At 36.3% G+C, this 23590-nt stretch overlaps 3 protein-coding genes across 3 annotated transcripts; 1 reads left to right on the top strand and 2 right to left on the bottom strand.

The window, feature by feature from the left end:
* Positions 1 to 9381: 9381 nt before the first annotated feature.
* LOC130966233 (uncharacterized protein At5g39865) lies at positions 9382 to 10814 on the bottom strand. Its single transcript, XM_057891017.1, has one exon. The coding sequence runs from the start codon at positions 10644 to 10646 to the stop codon at positions 9555 to 9557; it is 1092 nt and encodes a 363-aa protein (XP_057747000.1). The 5' UTR covers positions 10647 to 10814; the 3' UTR covers positions 9382 to 9554.
* A 7223-nt stretch (positions 10815 to 18037) lies between these two features.
* Positions 18038 to 18962, top strand: LOC130970323 (uncharacterized). The gene has a single exon (XM_057896374.1). The coding sequence runs from the start codon at positions 18046 to 18048 to the stop codon at positions 18718 to 18720; it is 675 nt and encodes a 224-aa protein (XP_057752357.1). The 5' UTR covers positions 18038 to 18045; the 3' UTR covers positions 18721 to 18962.
* Positions 18963 to 19357: 395 nt separating this feature from the next.
* On the bottom strand, positions 19358 to 21166 carry LOC130967631 (RNA polymerase II transcriptional coactivator KELP). Its single transcript, XM_057892577.1, has 2 exons — positions 20702 to 21166; positions 19358 to 19739 (listed from the first exon to the last, which is right to left on the bottom strand). The coding sequence occupies exons 1-2, from the start codon at positions 21069 to 21071 to the stop codon at positions 19645 to 19647; spliced, it is 465 nt and encodes a 154-aa protein (XP_057748560.1). The 5' UTR covers positions 21072 to 21166; the 3' UTR covers positions 19358 to 19644.
* Positions 21167 to 23590: the final 2424 nt, after the last annotated feature.

Here is a 23590-nt window from a genome sequence, read left to right as displayed (position 1 = left end):
ACCACAATTCCAAGATTACTACTCCCAAGAACCACCTCAATACACACCACCACCTTACCAAGAAGAACCACCTTCCTATAATGAACCCTTTCTCCAAGACAATGAACCCTTTTATCCACTCCAATCTTCAATGGATGAAACCCTTAGCCTTATACTTCAAGGGCAAGGAGAAATGCAAAGGGAGACACTAGAATTTATGGCTACTTTGACCAAGGTAGTAAGCAATTTAGTCTCCCAATATTTGAGTACTCAAGGCACTCCCATGGTTACATGTGGAGAATCAATTGAAAAGCATAGCTTAAAGGAGAGATTTGAAACTTTGGTGGAGAATGAGGAATGCTACTTTGTGTTAGAACAATTGGAGGAACCTATGGTCATTGAAGAAAAGGAAGAAGTGGTTGAAGACTTAGGAGATGCGGAACCCCCTCGGGAACTTAGAATTGAAGAAAACCCCTCCAAGAAGATTGAATTTGATGTTGAGGAGGAAAGTGCACAACCTCCAAAACAATTTTTGAATGAAGACTTGGAAGGAATGAAGCAAGAATTGAGTTCCCTTGGTGATGAAGATCATGCATCCAATCTTCTTGGTGAAGAATCCTTTGAATTTGAAGAACCTTCTCCCAATGAATTTGAAAGTGATATGGAGGTAGATTTCTCTCAACCTCCCATTTATGACTTGAGTGATGGAGAAGAGTTAGAGGAAGTTGATGAACAAAGGATTGCGAAAGAAGAAGTTTATGAAGAGGTGGAGATTGACAAAGAAGCAAACAAGGGAGTGGAGTTTACTAGCACATTGGAAATACCTCTCCCCAAGCCACCACCATCCACTCTCTCATTCAAGTGGGTAAATTCCTTATGCTCAAGCTTTATTATTCCCCTTGAATATGGTTTGCTTAAGACGGATGGTCAACTAAGACATGTTTGTGGCTTTAAGAGTAAAAAGGAGATGGTTAGTGGTTCGAAATATCATTCTAGGTTCATCATGGTTGCATACTCAAAGCTTCATTGTAAGAGTTGGTGTAGAACTAGATTGCTTGGGTCTATAAGGATGTTTGGTCACTCTATTGAGAATTCACCTTGCTCACCACCCACATGGATTAATGATAATCAACTTGGAGATGGGTGTGAAGACAAAATATGGGATTCGGGAACACATGAGGATCAACATTGGGAGCCCATGGTTTGTGAAGAACTCCATCAAAGCTTGGAGATATTAATCTTGAATGATGGAGCTTATTGGAAGACCAAGCATTGGTGGATGTTCCAAGATGAGTACAAGCACAAGCCACCTTGATAAAAAGCTCCCCATAAGTCCAACTTAAGGACAATAAATAAAAGTGCTAGGTGGGAGACACCCCACCATGGTAAACTCTTTCCATACTCTTTTAGTTTTGTTAATAAGTGAATTGAGTTGCCATTGTAGGTAGATTCTCATTTTCATCTTTTGTAAATATTGGTAGAATTAGTTTAATTCCTTGTTTTTAGTGTTTTATTGAGTTTAGTTAGTAGTATAGTATGTTGAATAAGGTTCTAGGGTGTTTTGGTAGCTGTTTGGAGGTTTGGAATGCTTGGATTGGTGCAAAAACATAGCAAAATTTTTTGAAAAAACAGAGCACCATCCACGCGTACGCGCACTGCGTGCGTACGCGTGCATCAAGCATTTTTGGACCATCCACGTGTGCGCGCCATACACGCGTACGCGTGGATTGAGAAGTTCCACCGTCCATACCTTGACCCGAGAGTTAGGCCTGCACCATGCGAGAATTGGGCCTGAGGCACAAACCAATTCACGCGTATGCGCACATGACGCGTACGCGCCACTCTCGAAATAAACCATCCGCGCGCGCGTGGCATGCGCGCGTACGCGCGGATTTTCTTCCTTCACCACATTTCTTTTCTTCTCCCCTTTCCATTTCCTTCCTTCTCATTTCTTTTTCCCTCCTCCTACCCCTCATCCAACACTTCCAAACGCCATTGATAACCATTTATTTTAGTTAGTTAGTTAATTAGTTAGTTAGTTAGTTGATTAGTTAGTTTTAGTTTAGTTTTCATTTTATTCTCTCTCTTTTCATCATAAGTGTTGGATTATTGACTTTGTTTACTATGCATTGCTTCCCCCTTATTGCCTAAATGCTAATTTAGCATTAATGTTTTTAGATAATCTTTGTTGGATCCTATGATTGAGGTTATATTTTGCTACTTGGTCTTGAGTTTTTCATGCTTATCTTTTGAAAAATACCAAATGATGAGAATTGCCTTCGAGCTTGTAACTCTTCTTGAATTACATGATTTGGCCACCATGTGATTTGAGCCTTATTTTGTGATTAGGCAACCTCTTGATGGATGATGTTGTGCATTTACCTTAATGCATTGTACTTTATGATTATATGCATCCATATGTGTTTGGCTTGAATGCTTTCATGCTTCTTTAATGCTTGTTTTACCTTACAAGTTCACTTAAAGCATCTCAAGCATAGTAGAATGAGTAAAGTGCATGTTTCTTTTGTGACATAACTTTTATGCTAATGTGTGCTCTAAACTGCGCAATTTAGAATTCACACACTTATTTGTCATTAATGTCACACTAATTCACTCACTCAATTCTAGTGATTTACCTCATTCCAACAATTATGCTTCCTTGCTTTTGTATTACCCTACCTTATGGTGTTATATTTTTGATTTTCATGATGAATGCACCACAAGCAATAACGGAAGCAAGACTAAGAACACGTAGCAATCCGGAAAGTCGTCGTACCCCCTTGCTCATCTTTGAGTGCACCGAGGACGGTGCAAACTTTTAAGTGTGGGGAGGTCGTCCGACCGATCGACGATTTCGGGTGACAAGTTTCTAATCCCATCACTTTTGCATTTCATTTTAGGATTTTAGGATTTTTATTTGCATTCTCTTAATTTTTGTACATGTATACACAATAAGCTTAGTCAAAATAATAAAAATTTTCAAGATTTTTATCTATAAGGCACCTTAATTGATTTGGGTGAAAACTTTTCATAGAACTTGCTTGAAATATATATATTGTGGATCATGTTTTGAGCTAAGAACACAAGCAAGTGAGATTTGAGCCTATTGATATGGTTACATTTTATAACCACTTATTTTCCATTCTTGTGTGCATTATTCTCTTTCTATGATTGCAATCTTTGATTTGTTTGATTCTTTATGTCCATTATTTTGTGTATACATGCATTTATATGATTGAGGCCATCATTTCATTAGCTCACTTACCCAAATAGCCTAACCTTTTATATTCCTTTGTTAGCCAATTTGAGCCAACGCTTGACCCACTTGTTCTTAATTTTAGCACATTACAAGCCTAAAGCGAAAAAAAAATAAATGTCCTTATTTGGATCTTTGATCGGCTTAGGCTAGTGTGTGTGAGTATCATTCAAGTGTGGGAACCTTGGGACATTGGGTGAATAAAAGGGTAGTTTTGTATTTTTATTGAGAATATTGGGAATTGGGTACATGCTCATGTATTGATCAAATGAATAGACCTTATGCATTGATGTTCTTGTATATAGAAAAAAAAAATGAGAAAAACAAACGAAAAAGAAAAGAAAAATAATATGGAAAAGGAAGAAAAAAATTAGAAAAAGAAAGAAAAAGAAGAAAAAGAAAGAAATAAAAAGGGGACAAAATGCCCCAAAGCAAAGTGAAGCTCAATAAGAATCAATGCATAAGTGTTGTGAAATGAAAAGAAAATGCATGAGTATGTGAAAAAGTGAGGAATGGGTAGTTAGGTTGGAATTTAATTGTATAGGATGACATAGGTTAGGTGGAAAGTTTAAGCTTATCGAAGATTCAAATTTCAAACTCACTTGACCAAATATGCATCCTACCTTGACCCTAACCCCATTACAACCTATGAAAAGACCTCATGATATATGTATGCATGCATGAAATATTTGTTGATTGTGAGAAGAAAAACAAATCTTAGAAAGCATGATTAGGAGAGAATTGAGTGAATCAACCCTAAACACTTGAGCGAATAGAGTGCAAACACATCCGGTGAGGGTTTGATGCTCAATTACATGTTTTCACCTATGATCATAATCTTCATGCAAGTTTGTAAAAAAAATATTTAATAACTCAAATCAATTGTGGATTAGACTTGTTAGTCCTTAGCCCTTGTTCATATATGCTTCTTGGGAATTAATTTATTTTGACCAAGCAATTGCATTCATCTAGATAGTTGCATATAGGTAGATTGCATTTAGTTAGTTTCCATTGAATAAATGCCATACCCTTTACTTCATTCTTGGTTTAAGCATGAGGACATGCTTGGTTTAAGTGTGGGGAGGTTGACAAACCCCATTTTGACGGTTTGTCTTGTATTGATTTTAAGAGATTTTATCACCTTTTACCCACATTTATTCAATGAAATAGCATGGTTTTATGATTGTCTCCTTATTTGTGCTTAGATGTGAAAACATGCTTTTTAGGCCTTTAATTTGATGATTTCAATCCCCCTTTGATTCCACTAGATGTCTTGATATGTTTGCTAGTGATTTCAGATTGAAAAAGCTAGGAATGGATCAAGGGAGTGAAAAGGAAAGCATGCAAAGTGGAGAAATCATGAAAAGTCAAAGAAGTTGAACTCGCCCATGGACGCGCGCGCGCACCTGGCGCTTGCGCGCACCTGCGAATCACTCCATGGACGCGTACGCGTGCTGTGCGCGTACGCGTCGGTGTTGGTTTATGATTTTTTAATGAAAACGTGGCCAACGAATTCTGAAGGGTTGTGGGGCCCAATCCCAACCAACTTTGGCGCCAAAGATGCTATTTAAAGCCAATGATTGAAGAGAAAAGGGGATTCCAACTCATTAGTTCATTAGGATTAGTTTAGAAGTAGTTCTAGAGAGAGAAGCTCTCACTTCTCTCTAGAATTAGGATTAGGATTAGGATTAGTTCTTAGATCTAGGTTTCAATCTTGCTTTCTTCTACTTCTACCTTTTAATTCTTTGTTGTTGCAATCTTCCTCTATTCTTTTGTTGTAATTTCCTTTATGTTGTTCTTATATTTTGTTGTAGATCTAGCATTGTTCCTTCTACTTTCTTTCAATTCAATAAAAAGTAATTCATAATAAATGTGTTTCTTTTAATTGTTGTTGTTAATTCCTTTCAATAAATGTTGTTAGATCCTATTCTTGTTGTCAATTTCCTTTGCTTTTCTTTAGTGCCTTCCAAGTGTTTGATGAAATGCTTGGTTGGATTTTAGTGTAGGTTTTGTTCCTCTTGGCCTAGGTAGAGTAATTAGTGACTCTTGAGTTATCTAATTCCTTTGTTGATTGATAATTAGAAGTTGCTAATTGATTTGAATGCCTCTAAAGCTAGTCTTTCCTTTAGGAGTTGATTAGGACTTGAGGAATCAAATTGATTCATCCACTTGACTTTCCTCCATGGTTAGAGGTTAACTAAGTGGGAGCAATACACAATTCTCATCATAATTGAGAAGGATAACTAGGATAGGACTTCTAGTTCTCATATCTTGCCAAGAGTTTTATTAGTTGTTAGTTTGTTTTCTTTGCCATTTTGATTTCTTGTCTAAAATCTTAAAAACCCTAAATATAATTCACAACCAATAACAAGACACTTTATTGTAATTCCTAGGGAGAACGACCCGAGGTCTAAATACTTCGGTTTATAAATTTAGGGGTTTGTTACTTGTGACAAACAATCTTTTGTATGAAAGGATTATTGTTTGGTTTAGAAACTATACTTTACAACGAGATTTCATTTGGAAAATTCTAAACCGTCAAAAATCCATTCGTCAGCCAACGTTCTGCTAACCCACGCGTACGCGTGCTGTCGCGTCTGCGCGCTTGGGTCAAAATTCACATCTACACGTGCGCGTCATGTACGCGTGTGCGTGGATGCTCAAAATTCACATCTACGCGAGCGCGTCATTGTACTTTTTCTAAATCAGAATTTCAGATTCAAGATTGCGCACGTTGGCTTTCATGTTTAAGGTAACGTTTGGGGTCCAACGTTGCATATCCACGCGTACACGCACAGCACGCGTGCATGTGGATTGCAAGAAATTCCCATCCGCATGTATGCGTGTAGCATGCATGCGTGTCGCTGCAATTTTTCAGAGTCTCCAGGGAGCTCATTTCTTTACCATGTTGGGGTTACCGTTGGATGTCCAACGCTCCCTCAAACGTGAACAACAGTTAATCATGTAGAGACTTTCTTTGCCCCTCTTCCAACGTTGGAGGCGACATTGGTGGTCCAACTTAGCCACCAACATTGCTTCTTCTTCATCTTCTCCAAGCTCCTTCTCCAACCTTCCTCCATACTTTCTTTCACCTATCATCAACCAACATATGCATCAAAGCTTTGCTAAAGTCATGAGAATTCTAATCATTCTTAGCACACAAGTAATTATAGCATAATTCTCATGAAATTACATCAAATTAATCATAATTGGATGAATCTAGGTATGTATGAATTTCTACCCAAATTGCTTACTTATAACTCAAGAAAGTCCATAAAACCTATTAAAAACAAAGAAAAAGGCTAGTAAAATTAGCCTAAGATGCCGTGACATAAGCTATCATTGGTCAAATCCATATGCACAGGCCCATCAGTAGACACAAGTCTGTTCACAGGTGATGTATCCAAAGTATCTACAGAAAGTCTAGACTGCTCTCTGGTCTATGCACCAGACGAAGGTGATGAAACCGGCTCTAGTGGAACATTCCACTTAGGCACGTGTTGCTCAACTGGGTCCGGCAGGGGAATAACCTGGTCCTCAGGCTGTACAGGATGAGAGTGTCTAGGTTCATAGGAAACAGATTATGTGGAGCATCCAAATGAAGCCAAGATAAAGGAAACTCGTAGGGGGCGTCAGGGTCAAAGAAAGGAGTGTTGATCAGATTCTGGAAAGGATGGTCATGTAACACATACAGTCGTACTCGAAGCTCAGCGGCTACTATGTAGAAAATGTAATGCATCGGGTCCTCGTATATGTAGGGATCGTCCAACTCATAGAAGATCACTCCCGTCTCCATCTAAAGAAGGAAAAGAAGGGTTAAGAACTAGGAAGTCCCTAGTTGGGTCGGGATAGCTAGTTAGGTTCATTTTATTAAATACTCAGCCATAGCAACAGTCAACAAGCACAACCAGGCATAATAATTAAAGAGCATAGAAATCAGATATAACACACACATAATTACAGAAAACACAATTCACAAAAAATATGCACAAACAATCATAATGCATGCCTATTCCTAGTGCAGGTAATAAGCTCATCTGTTGGTTTCTACCCACTCCCGACATAACTGAGCAACTTTTGTCTAAGCTTGACTTTCCATTTAGTATAACCTCTGTAAACAACCTCTACCTTACAGGTGCGACTTTCTTGAGCTAATGTACGCAAACATAACCTCTGTAAGCAACCTCTGTCTTATAGTTGCGGCTCATTCCTAGCTAATGTATGTACTGATAACCTCTGTAAGGACACCACCTTACAGGTGCGACCCTCTATGGATGATGTATCCTTAGAAAGCAACTTCTCGGTGAAATTACCACCATACATTTGCTCGTTTTCACCAATAAACAACCATCTCAGCTCGTTCTCAGTGTCAAACAATATCTCTGCTCATTTTCTTTCTTTTTTTTTCTTCTATTTTTTCTTTTTTCAGTCTTTTACTTTATTATTCTCAATATATCAAATCTTGTTCGCACTATTCTCTGGCATTTCCTTAAATGTCTTATGAAAAGATGATTGTAAGATTCTCAACATAACTCTATATTTCTAATGCTTCTAGAGGATCTTATTATTTTACTTTTCTTTTCTTACTTAATAAAAATAATGGCTTTAATACGAATATACTAATTTGATATACAAAAACTAGTTTCATTAAAGCTTTATTCTTTATCATTTAGAAATTATATTTTAAACCTAAGCTTTTAAGTATTTTATTTTTAGCCCAATATTTTTAGAAAATATTAACTAAATCTCAGATATATTAATATTTACAAAAGTAACCCAGAATTTTTATAGAATGCCCATTTACCTCTAAACTCTTACTTTTTACTCAAAATACTCCAAAACTTATATAATTACAAAATCAACCTCAATCTTTTATCAAATTACAATTTTATTCTCAAAAATAATTGTGTTGGTGATAAAACAGCTCTCCAAAACCGAAACCTTTCTTGTGACTTTCTCCAAAATTTATACTTGATTTTTAATCCATTTTTGAGCTTTACGGTTATCGATTTTTCATAGTTTTACCATCAAACCTCATCAACATTTATCAATATCCCATATTGCAATAGCGCCAAAAGTCGTCAATAATACCTCAGCTGTGCTGTTCTCACATGGTCGAACCATAGATCTCAAGAAAACAACAATAATTCAACAAACTTCGACATAAACTCAATCAAACTCAAATAATAATCAATCAAACTAATATTCACTTATCACATTCACATTTAATCAAAACAAAATTATCAACTCTTATTTTCGTGCGAAAATCACAACAACCGAAGCTCTAGAGAAAGTTTCTGATCAAATAATTGAAAAAGAAAACGTCGAAAAAAATCGACTACTCCATCTTTATCTTACTTGGCTGAACCATACAAGCTTGGAAGAGAATTTTACCATCGATTTTTCTAATTGGATTAGATTTTTTATCAAAGTTACAAAATTTAAGAAATCGAACTCGAAAGTTTTTGAAGGGTCACGATTTCTTTCTTCTCACTCGACTTTATCTCTCTTTTTTCATCCAAAACAAAGCTTGCACGGCTGAATGATATAATGACGGTTAATGGTGTTAATGATGATGCTTTAATGGTTAAGTGACACGTGGAGTTGGATGTCAAACTTTAAGATTTCTGAGACAACAATTTAAATTATAAATATTCTACAAGAATGATTATAAAAAAAATAAATATATTAAAACATAAATAATAATATATGTAATTTTATATATATATATATAATAATAAAAAAATAAAATATTTAAATAATATCACATATAAACAAAAATATTTAATAATAAAATAAAATTAGTCAAAAATAATCAAAATTTATATTAGTGAATATTTATTAATTTTAATAATAATTAATAAATACTATATAAAATAAATTTTAATTTTTTTTATCTTCCTATTATTACCCGCTATAAATGCCGGCTATAGCCATGCGTCAAAAAAGAATTTACCTTAAATAAATGAATATTGCATTCTCTTGAAGACATTATAACATTCGCATACAAAACATAGAAGTGGCCATAAAGTAGTTAAACTGTATATAGAAGTTCATGAGTACTGGTCAGGGATGACAGCGGAGGTTGATCGCAGGATGCAATATAAACTAAATAATAAAAAGGATGAGGGGAGATGAAGAGGTCATTGGCCCCAACCCATTGAACATGATTTTTTTTTTTTTTCTTAAGTTAACAAGCAAGCAAGCAACAAGGGGACGGGGTAGTGTTGTTGAGGTGCCTAGGTTCATTGTAGCGACAATTCCACATTCCAAAAAGGCAAAAAGCATAACGAAAGATGTATTGTTTACGAAGACAGAATCAAAGAGAAAGACAAGCAGGGCAATGGACTAAGCCATTTTCATTGCAATTAGGGCACCTTTCCTTGGAAGCAAGCTTGCAGCTGCCACCACAATCCAAACAAGGAACAAACCTGGCTCCACCGCACCCTCCACACGCCTGCCTACCAAGGCCTCTCTCGACACCACTCGCATTCAGAATCCTTCTGAGTCGACCCGTCTCTTGCAGCTCCACCAACTCGCTCAACCCACCAACGTACCTTCCCTTCACGAAAACCCGAGGCAGCCGAACCTGCTCCTCTTCCCGCAGCACCTCCTTCAGCTCCCGAAGGAATTCACCGTGCAGTGACACGTCCCTCTCATCGATTACCACCCTCTGCCCTTCCAGAACCTCCCTCGCTCTGTTGCACTCCTCGTACGTCTTCCGAACTCCCCCCAGAGACGTTGTGTAAAGCACCACCGCCTCCTCTCCCCCCGGCGGGCACTTCTCCGGGAACGAACTCAGCGGGTCCCGACTTATCTTCTCGTATGCTGATTCCTTTTCTTCCTTTTGCCTCTCCATCCTGTCCCTCACTATGAAGATGTTGTCTTTCACCGGTTTGATTCTCACGCCTCCTTCTTCCGCTTCCTCTTCCTTTCCAGATGTTCTTATTGGTGCAGGCGGTGGTTGTTTATTAAACTCCTTTTTGTTCAACTTCCAGTTGGTGGTGGCAGTTTTGGTCAACTCTGGCCTGGGTTTGGGGTTTAACTTGGCGTCTAATTCTTCCAATGTGTGGAACGACATGGTCTTGCGGGGCTGTGGATGTGGATTTAGCTTTTGTGGCGGTTCCTCGGGCGGTTGTAAGGGCTTGTTGAGGTCTTGGAGGGCTTTGCTAACTTCGTCCCATGATTGGGGAGCTTCGGTTGAATCAAGCATGTTGAGCTTGTGGAGAATAGGGGTGGGCACGTGGGTGGGGATGGGCTTCTCGTCCTGATGGGTTTGGGGAGTGTTGTTGAGGTGCTTGAGCCATGGCTCCTCTATGGCGTTAATGTCGAACACAGCGAAGCTCGTCGGTGCTGGACGGTATACGCCTGCGTTGGCGGGGTCGATACCCTTTGAGGAGGCGCACCCCATCTTTGTTTTTCTCAGCGAATGAATGCCTCAGGAGATAAGGTATACTACTCCACAGAATAGATATAGGAACAAAAGTAGAGTATGTAATAGGAGTTGCAGTCACACGGTAATTTAATGAATGAATAAGTGAGTGAGCAAGCTAAGCAAGTAAGCATATTTGTCCACTGACTAATCTTGTCCTATCTATCTATCCCACATCAATACTTATCATATTTTACTCTTGTGTATATAATTTAGGAGATTGTTATGGTACTTGTAAAAGAGAGTGTTTAATGTGTCCAAAAATATAAATATATAAAAATTAATATTTAATTTAAAAATATAAAAAAAAAAATAATTTTTAAATATTTAAAATTTATTATAAAAATAAATTAGACAAAATTTAAATATTAAGTAATAAACACCGCAAAATTCACTTATAACTAATGTCAATTTACAGAAATTATTATCCCGTATATATAGATATTAAAGCAGCCACACATATGATTGAACAAGGTAATGTAATCTCATCTAATCTAATGATATAATTATATGGTGGGATACATGGAGATTGATAGATGCGTGGTGCGTGTTTTATGTAATGTAATATATTAGTAATTTAGTATGTGGCTTGGGAAGAGGGATGGGATTGTCATTGTTTGGTTTAGTTATATTATTGATTCGACAAAGCTTAGAGAACCTTACGATAATGTCTGGTGTTGGTGTTATTAACGTGGAGATAGCAAGCATCGCCGCTCGGAATAACGAATAGATGTTTGTTAGGTCATAATGTCGCGTTCAGTGGGAGTCTGCTTCAATCACACCTGTGGTTGTGGACTACTGCAACTTGTGTGGCCACTGCCCACTTCCAAGTTCCAATACATGCCGCTTTCGTTTTTTTGTGCCATATCATTAATACATACAAATATCATGCATAGCATATCCACACAAAAACAAAACAAAAAGGTTTCTCATCTTTTTATTCACCTGAGTTTATCTCATATTTTGTCTCTCTTTTCGGCCCCTTAATCATTGCTTCAGTCCAGCCCAAATACTGAAATCAGTTCTCATAATCAGCACAATGAAATACTTAAAAAAATGGTTAAGTATTTTTTTTTTGTCTCTGATATCTTGGATTAAAATCAAAATTGTTCCTAACTTTTTTTTCGTATTAAAATCATCTTTAACTTTACAAAACATTATAAAATCGTCATTTTGTCCATAAATAATATTTTTTGACTATTTTACCCTTAAAAAAATTCTTCTCTCTCCTCACTAACTCCTAATCCCCTTCAGCATAATCACATATTCTTTCTCTCTTTCTTTCTCCATACTCCTACTCTCCCTCACCAAATTACCGCTAATTAAAGTGGAGAAAGAAAGAGAATCCCGGAGATGTTGGTGTCGAGATGGGTAAAAGGAGAAGTGGAATTGGAGTGAAAAGCATTGTGATCGGAGGAGAGTGTTCAATGGGGAGGCCTTCGAATTCATCCTCGTCCAGAAATCAAAGGTGGTGAGTGGCAGTTTCGGGAGATCGGAGAGTGTGGGTTTGGGATCAGGTTGGGATCAATGGGGTTAGGAGGAGTGAGGTCAGTTGTGAAAGGTTGGAAAGGTGGAGAGCAGAGGGGGGTGGGATCGATAGAAGTGTCTTCGAATTTTTTGTCTTCAACTTCGAATCCCTCAACATGACAGTGCTATGACGTGTTCTGGGAAGGGAGAGGCGCCGCTTGTAGTGGCTGCTGGCTTTCAACGAACGGCGAGGGTGGGTGGCAGTTGAAAGGAAGAGGAAGAAGAAAATAAGGGGAGGAAGAAAGAGGGTAGAACCGGCGCACTGAGGGCGGCAACGACTAGAGGTTGATGGCAGTAGGTTCTTGTACCATCACTTCCTTCTTCTTCTTTTTGTTCTTCCTTTTTTATTTTTTTTTATTTTTGAAGAACATAAATTGATAAACACCATTTCTTTATTTTTTTATTTTTTTTTAATTTCTGTTGCTGCTGATTTTAGATCAGAAGTTGCGATTGATGATTGTTGAATTGTTGTTAAATTTAAAATTTCTATTGATTTATTTTGTGGATGTTGTTGCCGGTGTTTATTTTGTTGTTGTTGCTAAAAGTGTGTTGATGTTGCTAAATTTGTTGTTGCTATTGCTGAATTTAGTTTTTAGGTGGATGATAGTGATGTAGAGAAAAAAAAGGTGTGATGGTTATGGTGGTAGTGGTGATGGCCATGAGGAAAAAAAGAGGAGAGGAACAGAGATGCTTAGGAATGATGAAGATGATGCAGAAGTTAATAATGATGAGAATAAGGAGGATTTTTGGTTTTTGATTTATAATTGTCTCATTCTTTTGGACCTCTTAATCATTTGCTTCAGCCCAGCCCAAATACTGAAATCGGTTCTCATAATCAGCACAATGAAATACTTAAAAAAATGGTTAAGTATTTTTTTTTGTCTCTGATATCTTGGATTAAAATCAAAATTGTCCCTAACTTTTTTTTCGTATTAAAATCATCTTTAACTTTACAAAACATTATAAAATCGTCATTTTGTCCATAAATAATATTTTTTGACTATTTTACCCTTAAAAAAATTCTTCTCTCTCCCCACTAACTCCTAATCCCCTTCAGCATAATCACATATTCTTTCTCTCTTTCTTTCTCCATACTCCTACTCTCCCTCACCAAATTACCGCTAATTAAAGTGGAGAAAGAAAGAGAATCCCGGAGATGTTTGGCGTCGAGATGGGTGAAAGGAGAAGTGGAATTGGAGTGGAAAGCATTGTGATCGGAGGAGAGTGTTCAATGGGGAGGCCTTCGAATTCATCCTCGTCCAGAAATCAAAGGTGGTGAGCGGCAATTTCGGGAGATCGGAGAGTGTGGGTTTGGGATCAGGTTGGGGATCGATGGGGTTAGGAGGAGTGAGGTCAGTTGTGAAAGGTTGGAAAGGTAGAGAGCAGAGGGGGGTGGGATCGATAGAAGTGTCTTCGAATTTTTTGTCTTCAACTTCGAATCCCTCAACATGACAGTGCTATGACGTGTTCTGGGAAGGGAGAGGCGTCGCTTGTTGTTGCTGCTGGCTTTCAATGAACGGCGAGGGTGGGTGGCAGTTGAAAGGAAGAGGAAGAAGAAAATAAGGGGAGGAAGAAAGAGGGTAGAACCGGCGCACTGAGGGCGGCAACGACTAGAGGTTGATGGCAGTAGGTTCTTGTACCATCACTTCCTTCTTCTTCTTTTTGTTCTTCCTTTTTTATTTTTTTTATTTTTGAAGAACGTAAATTGATAAACACCATTTCTTTGTTTTTTGATTTTTTTTAATTTCTGTTGCTGCTGATTTTAGATCAGAAGTTGCGATTGATGATTGTTGAATTGTTGTTAAATTTAAAATTTCTGTTGATTTATTTTGTGGATGTTGTTGCCAGTGTTTATTTTGTTGTTGTTGCTAAAAGTGTGTTGATGTTGCTGAATTTGTTGCTAAATTTGTTGTTGCTATTGCTGAATTTAGTTTTTAGGTGGATGATAGTGATTTAGAGAAAAAAAAGGTGTGATGGTTATGGTGGTAGTGGTGATGGCCATGAGGAAAGAAAGAGGGAGAGGAACAGAAATGCTTAGGAATGATGAAGATGATGCAGAAGTTAATAATGATGAGAATAAGGAGAATTTTTGGTTTTTGATTTATAATTGTCTCATTCTTTTGGGCCTCTTAATCATTTGCTTCAGCCCAGCCCAAATACTGAAATCAGTTCTCATAATCAGCACAATGAAATACTTAAAAAAATGGTTAAGTATTTTTTTTTGTCTCTGATATCTTGGATTAAAATCAAAATTGTCCCTAACTTTTTTTTCGTATTAAAATCATCTTTAACTTTACAAAACATTATAAAATCGTCATTTTGTCCATAAATAATATTTTTTGACTATTTTACCCTTAAAAAATTCTTCTCTCTCCCCACTAACTCCTAATCCCCTTCAGCATAATCACATATTCTTTCTCTCTTTCTTTCTCCATACTCCTACTCTCCCTCACCAAATTACCGCTAATTAAAGTGGAGAAAGAAAGAGAATCCCGGAGATGTTTGGCGTCGAGATGGGTGAAAGGAGAAGTGGAATTGGAGTGGAAAGCATTGTGATCGGAGGAGAGTGTTCAATGGGGAGGCCTTCGAATTCATCCTCGTCCAGAAATCAAAGGTGGTGAGCGGCAGTTTCGGGAGATCGGAGAGTGTGGGTTTGGGATCAGGTTGGAGATCGATGGGGTTAGGAGGAGTGAGGTCAGTTGTGAAAGGTTGGAAAGGTAGAGAGCAGAGGGGGTGGGATCGATAGAAGTGTCTTCGAATTTTTTGTCTTCAACTTCGAATCCCTCAACATGACAGTGCTATGACGTGTTCTGGGAAGGGAGAGGCGCCGCTTGTAGTGGCTGCTGGCTTTCAACGAACGGCGAGGGTGGGTGGCAGTTGAAAGGAAGAGGAAGAAGAAAATAAGGGGAGGAAGAAAGAGGGTAGAACCGGCGCACTGAGGGCGGCAACGACTAGAGGTTGATGGCAGTAGGTTCTTGTACCATCACTTCCTTCTTCTTCTTTTTGTTCTTCCTTTTTTATTTTTTTTTATTTTTGAAGAACATAAATTGATAAACACCATTTCTTTGTTTTTTGATTTTTTTTAATTTCTGTTGCTGCTAATTTTAGATCAGAAGTTGCGATTGATGATTGTTGAATTGTTGTTAAATTTAAAATTTCTGTTGATTTATTTTGTGGATGTTGTTGCCGGTGTTTATTTTGTTGTTGTTGCTAAAAGTGTGTTGATGTTGCTGAATTTGTTGCTAAATTTGTTGTTGCTATTGCTGAATTTAGTTTTTAGGTGGATGATAGTGATTTAGAGAAAAAAAATGTGTGATGGTTATGGTGGTAGTGGTGATGGCCATGAGGAAAGAAAGAGGGAGAGGAACAGAAATGCTTAGGAATGATGAAGATGATGCAGAAGATAATAATGATGAGAATAAGGAGGATTTTTGGTTTTTGATTTATAATTGTCTCATTCTTTTGGGCCTCTTAATCATTTGCTTCAGCCCAGCCCAAATACTGAAATCAGTTCTCATAATCAGCACAATGAAATACTTAAAAAAATGGTTAAGTATTTTTTTTTTTTTTGTCTCTGATATCTTGGATTAAAATCAAAATTGTCCCTAACTTTTTTTTCGTATTAAAATCATCTTTAACTTTACAAAACATTATAAAATCGTCATTTTGTCCATAAATAATATTTTTTGACTATTTTACCCTTAAAAAAATTCTTCTCTCTCCCCACTAACTCCTAATCCCCTTCAGCATAATCACATATTCTTTCTCTCTTTCTTTCTCCATACTCCTACTCTCCCTCACCAAATTACCGCTAATTAAAGTGGAGAAAGAAAGAGAATCCCGGAGATGTTTGGCGTCGAGATGAGTGAAAGGAGAAGTGGAATTGGAGTGGAAAGCATTGTGATCGGAGGAGAGTGTTCAATGGGGAGGCCTTTGAATTCATCCTCGTCCAGAAATCAAAGGTGGTGAGCGGCAGTTTCGGTAGATCGGAGAGTGTGGGTTTGGGATCAGGTTGGGGATCGATGGGGTTAGGAGGAGTGAGGTCAGTTGTGAAAGGTTGGAAAGGTGGAGAGCAGAGGGGGGTGGGATCGATAGAAGTGTCTTCGAATTTTTTGTCTTCAACTTCGAATCCCTCAACATGACAGTGCTATGACGTGTTCTGGGAAGGGAGAGGCGCCGCTTGTAGTGGCTGCTGGCTTTCAACGAACGTCGAGGGTGGGTGGCAGTTGAAAGGAAGAGGAAAAAGAAAATAAGGGGAGGAAGAAAGAGGGTAGAATCGGCGCACTGAGGGCGGCAACGACTAGAGATTGATGGCAGTAGGTTCTTGTACCATCACTTCCTTCTTCTTCTTTTTGTTCTTCCTTTTTTATTTTTTTTATTTTTGAAGAACATAAATTGATAAACACCATTTCTTTGTTTTTTGATTTTTTTTAATTTCTGTTGCTGCTGATTTTAGATCAGAAGTTGCGATTGATGATTGTTGAATTGTTGTTAAATTTAAAATTTCTGTTGATTTATTTTGTGGATGTTGTTGCCGGTGTTTATTTTGTTGTTGTTGCTAAAAGTGTGTTGATGTTGCTGAATTTGTTGCTAAATTTGTTGTTGATATTGCTGAATTTAGTTTTTAGGTGGATGATAGTGATTTAGAGAAAAAAAAGGTGTGATGATTATGGTGGTAGTGGTGATGGCCATGAGGAAAGAAAGAGGGAGAGGGACAGAGATGCTTAGGAATGATGAAGATGATGCAGAAGTTAATAATGATGAGAATAAGGAGGAATTTTGGTTTTTGATTTATAATTGTCTCATTCTTTTGGGCCTCTTAATCATTTGCTTCAGCCCAGTCCAAATACTGAAATCAGTTCTCATAATCAGCACAATGAAATACTTTAAAAAAAAAATGAACAACTATCAGAACAATGAAATCTTGTCCATTCGTTAAACAGTATGATCTCTCTCAAAAAGAGCTTCCCAGCTATGTTTTTTATGCCTTCTTTTTTATCCCGTATGACTAATAGATGTGCTATCAGGTTCCTGTTAATCACGGTGTTTAATTATCTTGTTTATCTTGTTCCCGCAATCATTTTAGGGTTTAGGTGAAGTGTCAAAACTACCATCTTTTAGTTCTTAATGTGTTGATCCCAATGTCAATGACACGCTTGATTATCCTAATTTAGACTTCTTGTGTCACGGGCCATATAGAGAAACGGTGGTCCGTGAATAACTAGCAACCAGTTTTTAATATTTATAGCGAATGTTCTTGATGCCAAATTGCCCATACATTCAACGAACCCATTTGCTGCGGTGATTGATTCAAGTTTAATTACCATTTCCTTAATTCCTTCCCCCCTTATCCACCAGGTGGGCAAGTCAAGACAAAAACAAGGGAATATACTTAGTTTAGAATTCAAAATGACAAAATTAACAAATAATTCACTAACCATTCTTGTGATATCAGTGTAATTAGGTTTGAACTCCGACTATTATTTGAAATGTGAAGAATGGCAATTGGAGGCAGAGGTGTATACTGTATTGAAAAGCCTGTGCCGATATTTGAAAAGTTTGTTTCGTTGCTAATATTAAATTTGAGAATGTAGCATCTTCTTGTGTTGTTTTCCCTTTGGATGAGTTAGCAAGGATCCAATAACTTCGTCAAAACAAATTCCCCCAACGGTACAATTTCACATGGACGCCGCTAACATCTAACATAAGATACATACATGCATACAAATAAACAATTCCACCAAAGCACAGTAACGTGCCATCACATAACAACTACTAGTGCAAGTTTCAAACTTTTTATATATATTAGGGGAAAACGTTGATCTTGAAAGAATCACTGAAAACTTAGATAATGGGGAATTGCTCCATTAAGGGTACCACTGGAGAATGCCACCATACTATCCGTATCCTGAGTGATAGTGGTGCCATTTTACAGTTCAAAGGTCCTAAAACTGTTGGCCAAGTGCTCCAGCATTACCCAGGCTATGGTGTTTTCCTCTGGGGTCATCCCTCAACACCATTGCAGGTCCATGAGACCTTAGCCTATGGTATTTTCTATTACCTTCTTCCCCTGAAGGAGAAAGCCCCAGCGGAGGACCAGATACCTAGTAATGGGGTTTCAGCACAAGGGGAAGGCCAAGAGCTTCTTCAATGGTCAGAGGTAGAGTCAAAGAAGAGCGATGATACTGAGCAACCTAATAAGTTGCTGTGTGCTGAAGGGGCATGCAATTATGTCCAGAACTTGTCTCCCGGGTCAGCTCTTGAAGTGCTGCCTTCGGCTAAGAATGGGGTGTGGAGAGTGAAGCTGGTGATTGGCACAAGGCAGCTAGAGGAGATTTTGTCGGAGCAGGTGAACACGGAGGCGCTGATCGAGAAGATGAGGATGGCTGCAAGTAGTAGCCCTACAAGGAGCAGAACCATGGCCACTTGGAAAGTTGGGTGGAAGCCAACACTCTTCCATACATTGTTGGCACCTATTTCCCGTGCAAGAATCACTGCTTCAGAGTATAGCTTTGGTTCGGGTTAAGGAATGGTTTCATCAGCTTCCAGCTGTTTATAACAATCCATCAAGAGGAGCACTTTGCGAGTATTTTAGATCTTTCCTAACAAGATCTAGAAGTTCTAGGTTAATCTAAGCTTGGGGTCTTGTGTTTTTTACGACCTGTCCAAAATATCAATGAAATGTTATGATTATGAATGCCAAAGAATGTTAGACACTTGACATTTCTACATTGTGTATCTATAACTACTTTCCACACCACGGCATGAAAGTTGTTAAATATTAAATCTTCTGCATGTAATAAAAATACCATGAAATAAACAATGATCGGCAACCAAAGACTCATAACACTGGAAGGGCAACAACTGTTTAGCAGAGTTTATAGGTTTCAAAATCTTATCTTCAAGACTGCTATATTCAGTAAGCAAAGTGATGAAAGGTACTGTGCCAAGAAAGCAAGGTGTAAGGTAGCGAATGAGAGTTCCATAAGTGTTGCTTGTAAAGCAAAATTGACTCTTTCTACTTAATGCTATCTTTTTGGCAGAAACTCTAATCAGAATGCTGCCAAAATTGAACCCAAAACATAGCAAAGAACTAACATAAACAAGCCACTATCTAGCCAAACCACAGAAATCAAATGGATATTGCAGGAAACAACACAAGATAATTGAATATAATGTAAAGTACTAGCATTCATTTTTGGCCTTTTGCCTAACTTCAGAGTCTTCCTTAAAATAGCTACAAGGATTCCAATAGCAGTAATTTAAACAGTACATAATTCACAGTGATTACAAGCCCCAAAACAAAATGACCCCATGATGCAGAATATTTGCCAAAATAAAAGAGCAAAAAAGCGCTACATCGCTTGAGTTGAAATGTCAGCTGTCTTCATGGCCCATGGGGAGTGAGGTGAATACTTTGTTTGACATGCAAGCGGACTTGAAGAGACATTTATATGTTGCCGGACTGCATTTTCTTAATGGCCTTTTCTATAGCAGGCACATTTTTCTTGAAGGCTGACCATTGCTCCTCTGTCAAACTTATTCCTGAAACACAACCAAAATTAGAATGTGAGAAAATCGCCTCGAGATATTTATTAATAATTAGTACTATGTATCTGCTGAATAAAGAAATGAAAATTGATGAAGATATTCAGCTTAGCAGTATACATGGCCAAAATGCAACTATGATGACTGCATCAAAGATGCACTTGCTATTGCTAATACTAGTACATCGGAGAATTCTGAATTGGTTAGTTTAAATAGCCCCGGACTGGGGGGAGTATCCCGAATAATAAACCAAAATCCCCTACACACTTAGTTACAAATGCCTTTTGACAAGCATTTGCTGCAATAGGACGTGTAAACCAAAAACCTATTAATAGATAAGAACACATTCCAACTAATTCCCAAAAGATATAAATTTGGATCAAATTCGAACTAGTAACTAATCCCAACATTGAAGCATTAAAAAAACTCATATAAGCAAAAAATCTCAAATATCCTTGATCGTGAGACATATAATTATCACTATAAATAAGAACCAAAATGCCAACAGTAGTGATTAATATTAACATAATAAGGGTAACAAGGCCAAAATGCAACTATCAGTATCGCTTATCACTTATCAGTAGCAGAAACAACAAAGCTTACTTTCTAGATTCGATATGACAGAAACACTTTCAGATAAAACCAGTTCATACGGTAAAAGAACTTGTCATCTATTCTCAAATGAGCATCAGAGCATTACAACAGCAAGCCTCAAGTTAATAAACACTACTTAGAACTCCAACCAAGGGTTTCTTAGGAACCATGTGTATAAAAAGAATGCTAAACTCCATGAACAACTAGCAAGACCATATCATCTATTGCTTATTAGGAAAGAATGTTTTCAGAAATTAAATCATCATAAGTGGGTTGGTTCCCCTTCGAGGTAAGTAGCTAGAAAAAAAAATATATGGGTATTTGGAAAATAAAAATGAAACCTTTGAGAGAAATAGGAGAAGTACCTTTAGAGGTAGGGAGTTCCTTGCCGTCCTTTCGATAATACTCGCGAATGGAGACCAAAGTTTTGCCTCGGAAGTCCTGAACGGTGACCCTTCTCCTCTCAGAGAGCTTGCAGATGATGAGATCGCCGTCGTCATCGTACTCCGGCTTGTTGTGATCTGCTTCAGGTTCAGGTTGGCGCTGCTTCTCGTCGAGGAATGCTTGAACGACCTGCTTGACGAAGGCTTTGAGGGGCGGCTGGGAGAGGTCGAGGCCGAGATGGGTGGAAGCCTGCTTCCGAATCTTCGACTCTGTCATCTCATCCATGTTGGATCCTTCTAGAATCGTCCGCACCGTTTCCTCAATCCTCTCTTTCGATTCCGCGTCCTCCATTCCCTCTCTCTCTCTCTCTCTCTCTCTCTCTCTCTCTCTGTGATGACCGCAGAAGTGCAGTTTACGGTGACTGACACTGCAACTTAAATCACCATACTCTACCCACTGCTTTAAATAAGGGTAGGTTCGGCATTCCGCATGTATTTCTCCCTCTAGATTATTGTTATGGTTTTGGTTTTTGTTTTTGTTTTTTAAGATTTCCTCTTTGTTATCATTTGTTTATTTGTTTATAAAATAATAATATCGAATAATGAATAGTATGATTTATAGCTTGCAAAATCTTAAATGAATTAAATTTTAAAGTGGTCTTTAAAATTATATTTAAATTTTAAAATTAGAATTTGAGTCTTTTAAATTTTAAATTTTTATCTTAAAATAAAATGTAATTTTTTATTTTTAAACTTTTTTATATTTTTTTTTCTCCATTTATAAAATAAATGATAAAAGATTATACTTTTTTTTAAAATAAAATTCAAAATTTAAAAAATCTAAATCTTTAAAATTGATAGTTACCTAAATATGTTTTTAAAATTATACTTTAAAATTTATAATAGTTCCTAAAATACTTTCCGTAAAAAACTTAAGTCGGATTTATTCTTGCTACAGTGCCATGCTAATGTGGCGATGAAAATATCTTTTTGACAAATTGGTATCTTTTTTTTTTCTTTCTAGAGTCCTAATCCTCAAATGATTTTTAATATCTGTCAAACTTTTTATTGTAAGAAAATGTTGAATATCAACGAATTTATCAAAAAATTCACCGGTAATATGTTTATTATTGGAATAAATTCGACGGTATATATTTCGCCAGTAATTATTTATCAACAGATTTTTTTGTCTCTCGGCCCGTTAATTACCGACAAATTTAGCAGTGGATATTAACTTTTAGTTGGCAAAATTTTAGAGATTGTTACCATCAGATTTATCCCCCGGTACGGTAATCTTAAATTTTATTTTTTGAAAAAAAATTTAAAAATTTAATATATAATTTTAAATGTTTAAATTCAATCATTTTTAAAATAATAAAATTCAAATTTTATAATTTTCATAATAATTTACCTATGATTTTTCGTTAAAAATTTACAAATAAGTTCACACATCAAAATTTAAGAATAAAGAAGAAAAATAATAATTACTCATGTATGAAACAAAAAGTAGTACTATAAACATATACTCTAAATCTAGAAAAGATGAACTTATATAAGGTTCGATATAAAAAAAAAATACTTCATGATGGCTAAGTAAATTGCATAATTGAAGCTCTTTAGACAATAAAATATTAAAAAAAATTAATTATAAAAATAGTATATCTATTTAAGATTTTAAGTAATCTACTAACACGCATATGTATATCTCTCAAATAGTATATCTATTTAAGTTTATACAATTTTAGCAACTTACAAACTTAGTTGGAGATTTTGCATTATATACCTGCTGTGTATAGGCGCATTTTTTAGAATAGCAGTACACCTTCAATTACAAACTACAAATATAATCAACACACAAATTATAATTAAACAAACAAATCAAGGTCCATATATTCAAATGAGTAAATTGCAATAAACTTAATAAAATAACAACAATCAATTTAGCAAAATTAATTCAAAAAATTAACAACAATCAATAATAAGTCAATAATTAACTTAAAAAATTAACAAGCTAAAATTAACTCAAACAATTAACAACAATCAACATTAGTTAACTCAAAAAATAATTAACTCAGACAATAATAAACTCAGAAAAATAACAATCATCTAAAATACCATCAACTCAAAATAAATTCTAAATTATATTCTATCTAACCTAACATTATTTAATTTTTAATTATACTAAATTAATATAATAAATCCTAATCATACACTTCATTAAAAAAATTTAATTAATAATTTAATAAAATACCTAACAAAATTCTAAACAAACAAAAATAATTGAAAAATACAAAAACTATAGATATGCGATATTTTTTTGGTTAAGTAATATAATGATTGGTTCTGTGTACTTTTATCTAAACATAGTAACAAGATTAAATGTACTTATTAAGAATAAATATTTAAATTAATCCTAAAGAAAATTTTAAATTAATATTTTGATCTTCAACAAATTTTGTTATTTTAGAAGTCTTTGAAATAGAACTATTCCTTTATAAGAAGGATAACTTTTTCTTATAATGGTATTTATTAGAAATCTAATTATCTTATAATAAAATTTGTTAAGAACTTATTTGTTTGATAGACGGATGAAGTACGATTTTAATTTCTAAAATTTAGGTCGAAAATTTTATTTGTTTTCAACCTTTTTTTTGCATTTGAATTCGTCCCTAAAATCTAACTTAATTTTAAAATCATTATTTTAGACAAAATACCCTTCTTCTTCATGGGAATTAAAAAAAAAAAGAAACTCTCTCCCTCCATGATTCAAGAAAAATACAAAACCTCTGAGGATTCTTTGCCTCTTCGCTGTACTCAAAACTGTGCCAACCTCATCATATTGCTTTGGCAATCGCTCCATCCTATTGCATC

This window comes from Arachis stenosperma, chromosome 3, assembly GCF_014773155.1.
Source record: "Arachis stenosperma cultivar V10309 chromosome 3, arast.V10309.gnm1.PFL2, whole genome shotgun sequence".
Classification (NCBI taxonomy): Eukaryota; Viridiplantae; Streptophyta; class Magnoliopsida; order Fabales; family Fabaceae; genus Arachis; species Arachis stenosperma.
Note: the sequence above shows the minus strand (reverse complement) of the source record. Positions and strands in the feature narration are given on the sequence as shown.

Excerpts from the sequence above, each read along its gene's own strand:
- LOC130967631 (XM_057892577.1), bottom strand. The coding sequence starts at position 21,071 with ATGGAGGACGCGGAATCGAAAGAGAGGATTGAGGAAACGGTGCGGACG. Across the intron at positions 19,740-20,701 it reads GGAACTCCCTACCTCTAAAG|GAATAAGTTTGACAGAGGAG; the intron begins GTACTTCTCCTA and ends GTTGTGTTTCAG.
- LOC130970323 (XM_057896374.1), top strand. The coding sequence starts at position 18,046 with ATGGGGAATTGCTCCATTAAGGGTACCACTGGAGAATGCCACCATACT.
- LOC130966233 (XM_057891017.1), bottom strand. The coding sequence starts at position 10,646 with ATGGGGTGCGCCTCCTCAAAGGGTATCGACCCCGCCAACGCAGGCGTA.